Source organism: Fukomys damarensis, unplaced genomic scaffold (genome assembly GCF_012274545.1).
Source record: "Fukomys damarensis isolate Sample0158 unplaced genomic scaffold, DMR_v1.0_HiC HiC_scaffold_32, whole genome shotgun sequence".
NCBI lineage: Eukaryota > Metazoa > Chordata > Mammalia > Rodentia > Bathyergidae > Fukomys > Fukomys damarensis.
Window position 1 is genome coordinate 45,969,912 of NW_022900944.1, and position 11,743 is coordinate 45,981,654.

At 59.1% G+C, this 11,743-nt stretch overlaps 1 protein-coding gene across 2 annotated transcripts in view; it reads left to right on the forward strand.

Annotated features, from left to right (window-relative positions):
• Atp2c2 (ATPase secretory pathway Ca2+ transporting 2) overlaps positions 1-11,743 on the forward strand; it is a 49,367-nt gene that overhangs the window by 32,817 nt on the left and 4,807 nt on the right. The window contains exons 11-22 of one of the 2 annotated variants that reach the window (XM_033757896.1): positions 372-438; positions 4,007-4,131; positions 4,233-4,330; positions 4,973-5,074; positions 5,497-5,586; positions 6,155-6,256; positions 7,563-7,719; positions 9,202-9,372; positions 10,144-10,161; positions 10,236-10,333; positions 10,704-10,754; positions 11,339-11,505. In XM_033757896.1, coding sequence (XP_033613787.1) covers positions 372-438; positions 4,007-4,131; positions 4,233-4,330; positions 4,973-5,074; positions 5,497-5,586; positions 6,155-6,256; positions 7,563-7,719; positions 9,202-9,372; positions 10,144-10,161; positions 10,236-10,333; positions 10,704-10,754; positions 11,339-11,505 — 1,246 coding nt within the window. The remainder of the gene's footprint in view (positions 1-371; positions 439-4,006; positions 4,132-4,232; positions 4,331-4,972; positions 5,075-5,496; positions 5,587-6,154; positions 6,257-7,562; positions 7,720-9,201; positions 9,373-10,143; positions 10,162-10,235; positions 10,334-10,703; positions 10,755-11,338; positions 11,506-11,743) is intronic. The other variant, XM_033757897.1, reaches the window with a different exon arrangement.

Here is an 11,743-nt window from a genome sequence, read left to right on the forward strand (position 1 = left end):
ATCCCGGGCACCTCACCTGGCTCAGGTGGATGCCCAGACAGTGGTGGTCTGAGCCTAAGGCCTCGCTGCCTCTAGTGACCCACCCGTTAGCACTGCCCTCTGCCGTCTGTGCCCTGGGCTTTCAGGGGTGTGGAATCCTGTAGTTTCTGGGAAGGCTCTTGTGAAACAGAGCCCCGGGGCCTGTGTGTTTGTTGAGTGAATAAACTCCACCTGCCTTGGTTAGGGACATGCCTTCTTGGCCAGCCCTCGCTCTGTGGAGTGGCTGAATGTGTTGAGGCTGCTCCTTTCCCTGTGCAGGTTCCTGTGAGGTCCGTGTGGTGGCCACATGGGGCATGTGGGGCACACACAGACGCCCGTCTTGTCTCCCACAGGTCTCATCACGCTCATCGGCTGGCTGCAGGGCAAGCCGCTGCTCAGCATGTTTACCATCGGGGTCAGGTAAGGGCCGGCGGGCTCCGCTCGGGCGGGTAGGAGGCCACAGGGCAGGGTGGGTACAGCATGTGTATGGCCCTGGTCCCAGGCTGGGCCGCGCTGCCCCTGCCTGGGCAGGAGCCCTTCTGGTCACCCCCACGTCCCGCCCTCGGTGCCGGGCAGCTTGGCCTCTCCACGGAGCACCTGTGCCTCTGTCTGCTTCCCCTACACGCCGGCCGGTGTCTCTGTCCTGCAGCGTTGCCAGGCAGGTAGAGAAGGTAAACAGAAGGTTTGCACAGAGGAAGCCGAAGCCGAGGGATGAAAGGGCGAGAGGTGACCAGAGGGCAGTGGCTGGGTGGCTCTGATGTGGAATTAAAGGCAGGGAGTGGAAGAGCCATTGTGGGGGAGCAGGAAGGACCCGCCTGGGGCCAGGTACAGGGCTCAGGTGGCACCACCGGGGGACGGCGCTAGGACATCCAGCTGGCCCTCGGGCAGCAGGACACCTGGCCTGTTAGAGATGGATGGGGCACCTCGCAGCCCTCTTTCTCCCAGTCTAACCATGTGGCCGGGTCCACGTACACCGTGCCTGGCATCCTGCGGGTCTTTGGGGCAGAGGAATGGGACATGGAGGTGGGGCAGGAGGCCAGTGGTGCTGGGGACTGTGACCGAGTGACCTCCCAGAAGAGGAGACGGCCATGGAAGGGGGTTAAACAGCTGGCCTGACCTCCGTGTTTCTAACAAGATCCCCAGGGCACTGTGGCAGTGAGGCTGGATGGGGAAGCTTCCCCAGCCTGGCGTGGCGGTGACACCTGTCACCCAGAGTGCAGAGGCAGAGGCCCCTCACGGTGCCAGGTGGCAGCAGCCTCAGGGGCAGGGCAGGCGGGAAACCTGAGCCCCGGAGGACCCTGGGGCAAGCAGGGCACTGGAAACCTCCCTGGAGGGGCAAACGCAGACCAGGAAAAGCCCGGAGCCGGAAAGACTAAGAAACATCTTGGGATGAGAAAGTCTCGCCCCTCCAGCCATCACTCTGGCCCCATCCTAAAGCCCCTGCTGAACTTGTTCACCACTCAGCTGTGGGGAACTTGCCCAGAGGGAGAATATTCCCTCCTTCCGCTGCTGATACAGAGTGGGTACAAACTTCCAGCTCTCAGCGGCAGGTTGAAGTCACCGGAACCCTGAGGGGAAGGTGGAAACCTTCAGCAGAAAACGGCCACCTAGGTTCACCAAAGGAACAACTGTTCAAAGAGACAACTGTTCAAGACTTCATCCTCCTTCCTGGTGACATCCGAGGTGACCCCAAGGACTTGCTCTTCCTGGCCCCTTCTAATCTTTATTAGCTTGCGGATTAATCTTTTATCACCATGACACATCCGAGGCCCTTTCCACGTCTGGCGAGGGCCTGTCCCCTCCTAACCTTCGGCAAATGTTTGCTCAGCTGGCCTCGCCCGCCTGTGGCTTCAAACCAAAGACGCCTTGCTGTCACCATGGAAACGGGGCACAGCCCTTTGGCGAACGCCGGCGACCCTGCTTACATGACTTGTTTCCGAGATGGTCATTGTGTGGGGCAGTGGCTGCCGTGCGCGTCTCTCCAGTCAGCTCTGATGAGCGGTGCCGGAAGGGGGTCCCAGCTGCGTGAAGGGAGCGCTGTTCTGCTCTCTGCTGCGTGCACCGAATGGTGGAGTCCTCTGCCCTCAGCTGAGACCCAGGGAGGTGCGGCGGCCGTGTGTGTGTGACAGGGACAGAGCCTCCTCGTCCAGGAGCCCCGCGTGCTGGGCCAGCGCACTGGGGTCCCCACAGGCCTTTGCTCCTCCCATTTGGTGCCGTGGCAGGCAGTGGCTGTGTCCATTCGGCTGGACACTCCAGGGGAGACACAGCCACGCTATGATTTGCTCAAACCATTCCCTTTTGTCAAAGTTGGAATTTGTTGCTAATCTGTTAAGAATTGAGACTTTGCCTTAAAAAAGACCCTGGGTCCTTTTAGCTACCCCTGCCAGTTCCTCGTCCATACCCTGATCACCAGCAGTCACCGGCCTGGCTCTGTCTCTGATTCACCCGCTCTGAAGGTGTCACCTGAATGGATCGTGCGCTCGGTGGCCCTGTGCCTGGCTCTTCGCTCTCGGCCTCTTGCATCCATATTATAATGCGGTATCAGAGTTTCCCTCCTTCTGGGGCTGCACAGTGCTCCCTTGTGTGGACAGGACCACGATTTTGCATCTGTTTGTCTGTTGATGGCTGTGTTGGTTACTTTTCTCTCCTGTTGCTGAGACAAAATACCCGACGCCCAAAGTTAGAGGGGAAGAGGTTTATTTGGCTCACAGTGCATGGAGGGTTCAGTCCATAATCATTTGGCTCCGAGGCTGGGATGGCAAACAGGCCTGGCAGAGCAGGAACAGGATGGCGCACACAAGGCAGCAAAGGCAACAAGAGCGTTAACAGCGTCTCCCCACCCCTTTCGTCTGACTCAGGCTCCTTCGGGCGGGCAGCACTCACACCCTTAACCCTGGCGCCCCTGAGCCTGGCACTGCATCGTGAACCAGCGTCACACGCTCCAGATCCAGCCTGTGACCACGCGAGGCTTGGGGGAGCGTCTAAGTCCAAACCATAACAATGACTGACTGGGTCATTGCAGTTTCTTTTTCTATTTATTGCTTAAATGTTTTAAAGTAAGAGTTCAAGTAAATATCAAAGTAGAACAGTGAGGTGAACACCAGGTAACCACCGTAAGCTTCCACGGTGACCGACTACACCAGTCATCTTTGACCTGGGTCCACCCCAGTGTATTCAAAGCAGACTTCAGGCCTCGCCAGCTCCCCATTCCGGGGGTGGGGAGAAGGACCTGGGACATCTGCCAGCCTCAGTGCCATGTCACTCCCCAGGGAAGACAGCCCGGTCACAAGTTGTCCTCGAAGCCCTTCAGCACAGCCGCGGAAAGCAGGGCCATGCGGTACGGGGTGGGAGGGCTGGCAGAAAGAGAGCAGACCCCCAGAATAATCTACCCCATGGCCGAAGCCTCCACTTTGATGCCCTTGTTTGGCCTCCCCATAGGAAATACCGAATGGTGAAATTCCAGGACCCAGGGAGGTCCTCATGCTGCCCAAACTGCCATTTCTGGCTTATTGCCAGAGTCTAGAAGTTCTTTGGACCTAAAGACACTTCTCTCTCTAATATATGAGAATAATTCAAATGTAAAAGTGCTTAAAGTGAGTCAGGAGTGGTGGTGCACACCTATAATCCCAGCACTCGGGAGGCTGAAGCAGGAGGATCGCTGTGAGTTCGAGACCAGCCTGGGCTACATAGTGAGTTCCAGGTCAGTCTCAACTACACAGTGAGACCCTGTCTCAAAAAAATAATAATAAAACAACAACCACCAAAAAAAAGCACTCAAAGCGACCTTGACAGACACTAATTCATGAGAAGGCGTGACTGTCTGACAGGAAGGTCACTTCCCAAAGCAGAGGGAGGCTCAGGGGATGGGCGCTGAAGGGCAGGCCGGGCCCCGTGGGACTGGGAGAGGACAGCAGGGACGTGGGGGGACACAGACAGGCCTGCCAGCCCGGCTGGGGTGCACACTGTCCTGCGGGGCCTGTCCTTCCAGCCTGGCCGTAGCGGCCATTCCCGAGGGTCTGCCCATCGTCGTCACGGTGACGCTGGTCCTGGGCGTGCTGCGGATGGCCAAGAAGCGGGTCATCGTGAAGAAGTTGCCCATCGTGGAGACGCTGGGTGAGGGGTGCTCCCACATGGGGCGGGAGAGGCGGCGGCGGCCGGCCGGCTCGACTGAGTGGCAATGCCCCCTTCCGTGTGCTGCCTTTCTGTGGTGCCAGGCTGCTGCAGCGTCATCTGCTCGGATAAGACGGGGACTCTGACGGCCAACGAAATGACGGTGACCCAGCTGGTGACGTCTGACGGGGTCCGCGCAGAGGTGAGGCCCCCTCGGAACCACGGGCTGGGGGCCACGACAGCCCTGCCAGCCTCTCCTAGAGGAAGCCCCCTGTGGCTCCTGGGAGGTGGCAAGGAAGGGGGACTGGGGTTGTGCTGCCAGCACCAGAGGGAGCACGGCCAAGATGGCCTCCTTCCCCCCCCTGCAATGGACATATTACAAAAAATTTTATTTTTTTTTCTTGTGGTGCTGGGGCTCGAACCCAGGACCTTGAACAGGCCAGGCAAGTGCGGACCACTGAGCTGCCCACAGCCCTCCATTCCCTGCCCACCTCTGCCACTTGGGCCACGCCCACTACTTGCTCTGTTTCCTGAGCACCTGGCATTGCTGTTGGCTCCCAGGCGGGCAGGGGATCCTGCGTGCTTGTGTCTTTCCCCTGAAGCTTTCAGAGGAAGGGAGAGCCGATCACGGCCGGGATGCCTTCCGTAGTAGGTGAAGTTTTCTCAGCCCCGCGGCCCCTGCCTGTGCCTCCATCCCCGGCTGCAGGTGCGGTGCAGGATCTCCTCTGAGGCTCAGTCTAGAGGCACCTGTCCACCACCCCTCCAGGCACTAATATGCAGGGACGGACCCCGTGGGGACTCTGGGCCGGTGGGGCGCCTCTCCTGACTCTCGCTATGCCCGTAGGTCAGCGGCGTCGGCTACAGCGGCCATGGGGCCGTACAACTTCTCCCGGCCAAGGAGGTCATCAAGGAGTTCGCCAGCGTCTCGGTGGGGAAGCTCGTGGAGGTGAGGACGGCGTGTGTGGTGGCATCAGTGTCACGGACAGGTGTGCTGGTCTCTCCGTGGGACATCACTGCCAGGCATGTGGCCACTGGGTGACCCGGCTGCTCCCCAGGGCTGGGCAGCGTGGCCCCAGGACTGATGGAGATTGGGAGGGACGGGGAGCAGGACGCTGCTGCTGGACTTGAGAGGCCCCATGCCGAGAGCGGAAGCCGGAACCCGGGTGTGACGGCTGCCTGCTGCTGTGGACACTGAGGCATCAAGCATGGCCACCCTTGCATGAGCCGGCGCCACTCCTGCATAAGGGGTGCTGGCCCAGCTCATGGCCCGGCAGCTCCTACGCAGCCTAACTTCCCCACAGTCCTGGGTGAGCCAGGGCCCCTGGGGGCAGCTTCCCATGCTAACTGCACTTTTTGGACCCCTTTCAGGCTGGCTGTGTGGCCAACAACGCCGTCATCAGCAGAGGCACGGTGCTGGGACAGCCCACGGAGGGGGCCCTGCTCGCGCTGGCCATGAAGGTGCACCCCGGGATCTGCAGCGTGGGAGGGGGGGCATGGGCCCTCCGGCACCCCACGGCCTGAACCCCAAGCAGGTCCTGGGGAGAGACGGGCCAAGGCCCCTGAAGGTACCCAGCGGTAGCCCGTGGTCTCTGTGGCTCCACAGGAACCTCCATTTGTGCCTGGGGGGCATGCACAGCAGAGACAAGTTTACAGGTGGGGAAACTGAGTCTCGATCCCTAACGGCCTAGAAGCCATCACAGCACACACGTGACAGGCCTGGCAGGGCCCAGTGTGGGCATCAGGGCCGCCACAGAGACACAGGGTCCTCTGGGAAGCTTCTGGCCTTTCATGCCCAAGCGGACACCCCACAGAATTCCGTCCCCACGGAGGTTCAGGGAAGCAAAGCCTGGACCTTGGGTCTGAGCCAGGACAAGGGAACAAGGACTGTGTTTTTTTGAACGGGATGTTTGAGAACAGACAAGCCCTCGCCATGAGCCCAGTGCTGGGACTTCTGCTCTGGGCTCGTTCCAGCCAACTGTGCCATGCCGGGGAGCAGCTCTGCTGAAAACGCCATTTCCTCCCCTAGATGGACTTGGGTGACATCAGAGACACATATGTGAGGCAGAAGGAGATCCCGTTCAGCTCCGCACAGAAGTGGATGGCCGTGAGGTGCCGCTCAAAGAGCGAGGTGCGGGTGAGGCGCTCACTGCGGTGTCCCCGTCCTCCTGAAGTACAGCCAGCGGCTGCAGTCACTGTGGCCGCAGAGCCGCCTCCTAGGTTCCTCCCTCGAGACCCTCCACCTGTCACAGGAGCTCACTGCACGTCACACGGAGGGGACAAAATCCCTCGTCACTGACGGCACCCAGAGCCACGCCCAGTGGTGTGCGTGATAGGCTGACACATGCAAACACGTGTGCATGGACCCAGGTGCACGTGTCATAGGTGACAAGAGGGACACAGTGAACTACCAGTGGCTGCTCAGGGCGGGAGGATTATGGCTAGTTTTTCTTACATTTGCCCTTTTAGATTTCTTGTGGCTTTTCAGACACCTTCCATGGAAAAGGCATTTTGAGAAAAGACTCCCGCCACACACAGGCCCCGGCCCTCCTCTTCCCTGTGGCCAGCCTGGATGTCCCTACAGTCTCCTCCCCTCCTGTCCCAGCTCCTCCCAGGTCCTGCAAGGAGGGCTTGTGAATTCCGAGTGCCCAAAGGGTTAGGGATTCTCTTTATGCCGCCGGAATTTGTTGCCAGCAGAGACAACTGTAATGCATTCCAGTGGGAGAATCGGGCAGCCTGGCACTGGGGCTGGGACGGACACTCTTCATGCCTGCTCCTCACAAAAGGGGTGCCCTTTACAGGCTGGTGTCCAGCGTTCTGGATCCCAGCTCTGCACTCACAACATGGCAGCGGGGGTTTTCAAGACAAAGTCATAATGACTGCGCTGGCTTCTGTTCCCCGTGTGCCTTTCCCGTGAGGCTGGCCATTCTGTGCCAGCTCACAAACAGCCCCTCCCCGTACTGGCGGTGCCCGACTGTGAAGCTGCAAGGAACCTGCCGACCCCGTGCTACCCACAGGAAGCGGGGGGCCGAGTACATAAGGCAATGCTTGTGTAACAAACACGTAAGGCAAAAGATGGGCTGCTCGTCCAGGTTCACTCCTGAGCCCATCCCCAGGGAACACAACAGATACACCTGTGCCCTTGGGACCACGGTTCAGACAAAGTATCTGGGAGCCTCCACTTCCTTATTACAAGAGGCCCTGGCGACATTAACGAGGGCACTTCGCGTAGAGCTCAAAGATTGAGCTCATTCTTTTTATGGGCTCTATAGTATTCCACTGTGTGGATTCCATGACTTGCTAATTTGTCCTGTATCTGTGAACAGCAACAGCCTGCAGTTGCACCATGAACGTTCCTGTGTCGGTGCGGAAGGAGGTGATGGTCACAGTAGCAGAGGCACCCCTCACAGTGGATTCTTCCTTCTGTCTTTTCCAAGGACCAGGATGACATTTACTTCATGAAGGGGGCCTTTGAGGAAGTGATCCGCTCTTGTACCACGTACAACAATGGGGGCATCGCCCTGCCTCTGACGCCCCAGCAGGAGGCATTCTGCCTGCAGGAGCAGAAGAGGATGGGGTCGCTCGGCCTGCGGGGTCAGTGTCGGGGCCCAGCCTAGGACTCCAAGCTGCACGTAACCCTGCTGGTGGGCTGTGCCGGGGCAGGGTGTTAGATGACGGGCAGCAGCGTGGAGTTGGCAAGGCGGAGCCCCCAGGCACCAAATGCCACCTGTGGGTTGAGTGTGGCGGGGGTCCCACGGGAGACACCATGAACACGGACTTCCCGGCAGGTGCGGGCCCCAGGCCACCACATCTGTTCCTTCTCCCAGCACGTGGGCCCCGCCTGCTGCCAGGTACTGGGCAAAGTGTCCCCAAAGACTGAGGCCTGGACTGTGCCAGGGTGATCCCAGTGGGTTCCATGGAGCCACCATTTGAGCCCAGGTCTGCGGCTGCAGAGCACCGATGCCCGCAGGGACTGTTTCTGTGCTTCCAGGGAGGCGGCCAGACCCTCCACACCCCTGCAGTCACACAGGCGCTTTCCATGTTCACAAAGGAACTCGCATCTGCCTGCCGGCCTCAGAGAAGGCCCACGTGTCTTCCAGGCCTGGGACTGGTGGGGAAACTGGAGGGACTGTCCTTAGCCAGGGAGTGGACAGAGCGCCTACCATGGGCCAGGGCCCCAGAGTGTTTGGGCTGTGAGCTTTCTCCCTACACACATCAAGGAAAAGGTAACCAGGCTGATGGCAGTGGGGAAGAAAGTCCAGGGACAGCGGCACAGAACAGGAGTTGGGACTCTGCTACAGAATGATTGCAGATAGTTCCAGGACTAAGGGGACAGAAGAGATGCATAGCCCCCAGGAAAGGGGTGGCATAATATTAATGCCAAATGCCAGAAGCCCTATTGGCATATGGCACTGGCACAATCAGCAGAGGCAATGACATAATTAACACACAGCACTGATGTAATTAGCACATAGAACTAATATAATTAGCACATGGGACAGTGTTAGCACATGGCCCCAGCTCTATTAACCATTAGCATTATGACTATGCCACAGGGAAGTACTGCTGGAGGCTTCTGAGTCACAACGCCCTTCAGGTGTCAGAAAGGTGACAAAGGCTGGCACACTGCCACCTTTAAGATCACTCGGTCCCCAGCAGTGGGGCTGGTTCAGTGCCATTGTCCATGGTCAAGACAGGACCATAGGCAGAATCCTCTCCACCATGGTGCTCCAGCATGAGCGTTTCTTAGCCTTCGGTAGTGGCCACTTACCTACTGGAGGTGACAAGATGACTGCCATGGAGCAAGTGCAGAGTGGTAACTGGCACTGCAGCCCCTCACAAGCTCTGTGGCCAAACTTGCTGGGCAGGTGGGACTCTAGGCCACCATGGACAAGTGCCGCCCCCTGCTGGGCATCTTATTCCTGGCACTCCTCCCTGGCTCGGGTGCTCTGTGGCACCAAGGGTCTGCTGGGAGGGCCCGCCAGTGTGGGAATGCAGCACTGGGCCACTGGGGGCCGGCTGGGGACAGCAAATTTTCCCTGGGCCCCAGTGACCCTCCACCTCATCTGTCCACAGTGCTGGCACTGGCATCGGGGCCCGAGCTGGGGAAGCTGACATTCCTGGGACTTGTGGGCATCATTGACCCCCCGCGGGACGGCGTGAAGGAAGCGGTCCGGGTGCTCTCAGAGTCGGGGGTGTTGGTGAAAATGATAACGGGAGATGCTCTGGAGACAGCCACAGCCATAGGTAATGGGGAGGGGCCACCTTCCTGCACGTGGCTCTGCCGCTGCAGGGCCATCCCCGGGGAACCAGTCGGGAGAGTCCCACCCAACTGCAGGGCTCAGAAAGGCCTCCAAGACGGCCGATCGGCACCCGCTACGCTGCTTCCCCAGCTGGCTCTGCTTCCAAGACACCAGCAGGTTCTCCCAAGGGGACAGGCGTCCCTGTGTTAACTGAGATCCACCGTGTGCGGGCGGCAGCGGGTACAGTGTACTGTTTCAGTCTGGCCTCTGCCCCAGCCCCACACACTTGGGAAGCACTGACCCCTCTGACCCTTGGTGTTTCATGGGCAGAGGATGGGCAGGTTTCCTGCTGCCACCCGTGATGGTGCTTGTACATGCTGTTGTCCATCGTCTTTGAGATAACCTTGTGCTGTGAAAAGGCTTTAGCAGACAGAACCATGTTAGGTCCCCATGTTGCTGTCTACAGTTTCTCCATTTGCTGGAGAAACTGGAAAAAATTCTGTCCCCAGCCAGCCCCCAGCGGCCCAGTCCCATCTGTGAGGGCCTGGGTGCCACTTTCCCACGAGGGCGGGCGGGCCCTCCGGCCCTCCCAGCAGCCCCCTGGTGCCACAGAGCACCCACGCCTGGGAGGAGTACCAGAACGAGGTGCCTTAAACTGCGCAGCGTAAGGTCTTTTTGTCAGTGCTGCGGGTGGAACTGAGATCCTGGCACCATAGTAAATGGCTCAGTAAAGGGTACCCACTGTGGTTTTCTTTCTATCATTCTCTGCTGCCAGGAGGGAGACGGATATCAGGTAGGTGGGGTGACAGCGAGGGCGGGGACCATTCCTGGGCCTCAAACGAGCCCCCAACGTGGACTCTTTCGCAGGAAGAGACATTGGCCTGTGCCATGGGAAGCTGCGAGCCATGTCCGGAGAAGAAGTGGAGAGCACAGAGCCGGGCAAGCTGGCGGCCCTCATCAGGGAGGTGGGTTCCCGATGGTCTGCATTCCATCGCCTGGCATCCACAGTGCCAGGGGACAGGCTGGATTTGGTTCCTGGTTACAGGGGATTCAGTCCATGGTTGGCTGGCTGGCTTCATGGCAAGAGCATCGTAGAGGGAGGGCAGGGTGGAAGACAAATGCTTAGTTCACGAGGAATAGGAAGTGGGGCAGGAAACAGTGCTGGGAGGGAGGGAGGAGCAGCAGGCAGAGCCCCAGGCCATGCCCGTGACCCGCCCAGACATACCCAGAATATGCCTGCTTTCCCACTCGGAGGCCCCGTGACACAGCTGCACCCCACACGGTAGGGCGGCGATGTCATACGTGTTGACTGTTCTTTGGCATTGCCACATGCAGGTGTCTGTGTTCTTTCGGACCAGCCCGAAGCACAAGCTCAAGATCATCAAGGTATGCCAGGCAGGGGGCACAGCTGTGTTGCTGTCAGCTCTGGGACCTCATGGGTCCCTCGGTGACATCCAGGGTGGGCCGGAATGTTGTCCACTGGCCAGCTTTAGTTGCAAGGGATGCTGGGAAGCGTCACCTCTAGCAGGGCAGCCCCCTGCCCAGCCAAATGTGGGGAGAAGTGGGGACCAAATCCAGAGTCTTTGGCAGCTGAGCTTTGCCCGTGTTAGTTGGGGGTTTTGCCTTGTTGGTTTTAGCACTACAGGGTAAATCTCTACTAGTGGCTTCTCAAAATCATGTGACCCTCACAGGTACGTCCTGGTTCAGGTTTTGGGACCGGTGTGACCTCACTGGCCTCTACCCATGGTCAGGAACCCTCCTGTCCCTCACTCCCACTAAGCTTCCCACAGCCTGACGCAAAGACAGCCTGCCTCCAGTGGGTGAGGGGCTGAGGCTAAAATGCTCACGGGCTGCAGGAGGAGCTGGCGCAGTCTCGGATCTCTGTCACCAGCAGTGTGCAAGGCACAGCATCGGGAGGGGTCTGGACCGGGTTCCTTGGCTACAACCCCCCTTGCCCGCACTTGCTCCAGGTGCTGCAGGAGTCGGGGGCGATCGTGGCCATGACAGGGGACGGTGTGAACGACGCAGTCGCCCTGAAGTCTGCAGACATCGGGATTGCCATGGGGCAGGCGGGGTCGGATGTCAGCAAGGAGGCCGCCAGCATGATCCTGGTGGACGACGACTTCTCAGCCATCATGTAGGCACACGTTAGGTGGCTTTTTAGCTGCAAACACAAACTCCGGCATAACGGGCAAAGGCGTCTTTTCTTGAGCTAGGTGGAGTGGCACATACCCGTCATCCTCCTGCCTCAGCTTCCCAGAGTGGATTACAAGTTTAAACCCAGCCTTCATGGCTTAGTGAGACTCAATGGAAACACAGCTCAGGGTGGAGGCCCTAGGTCCTCTCCAGTACAAAAAAAAAAAAAAAAAAAAAAA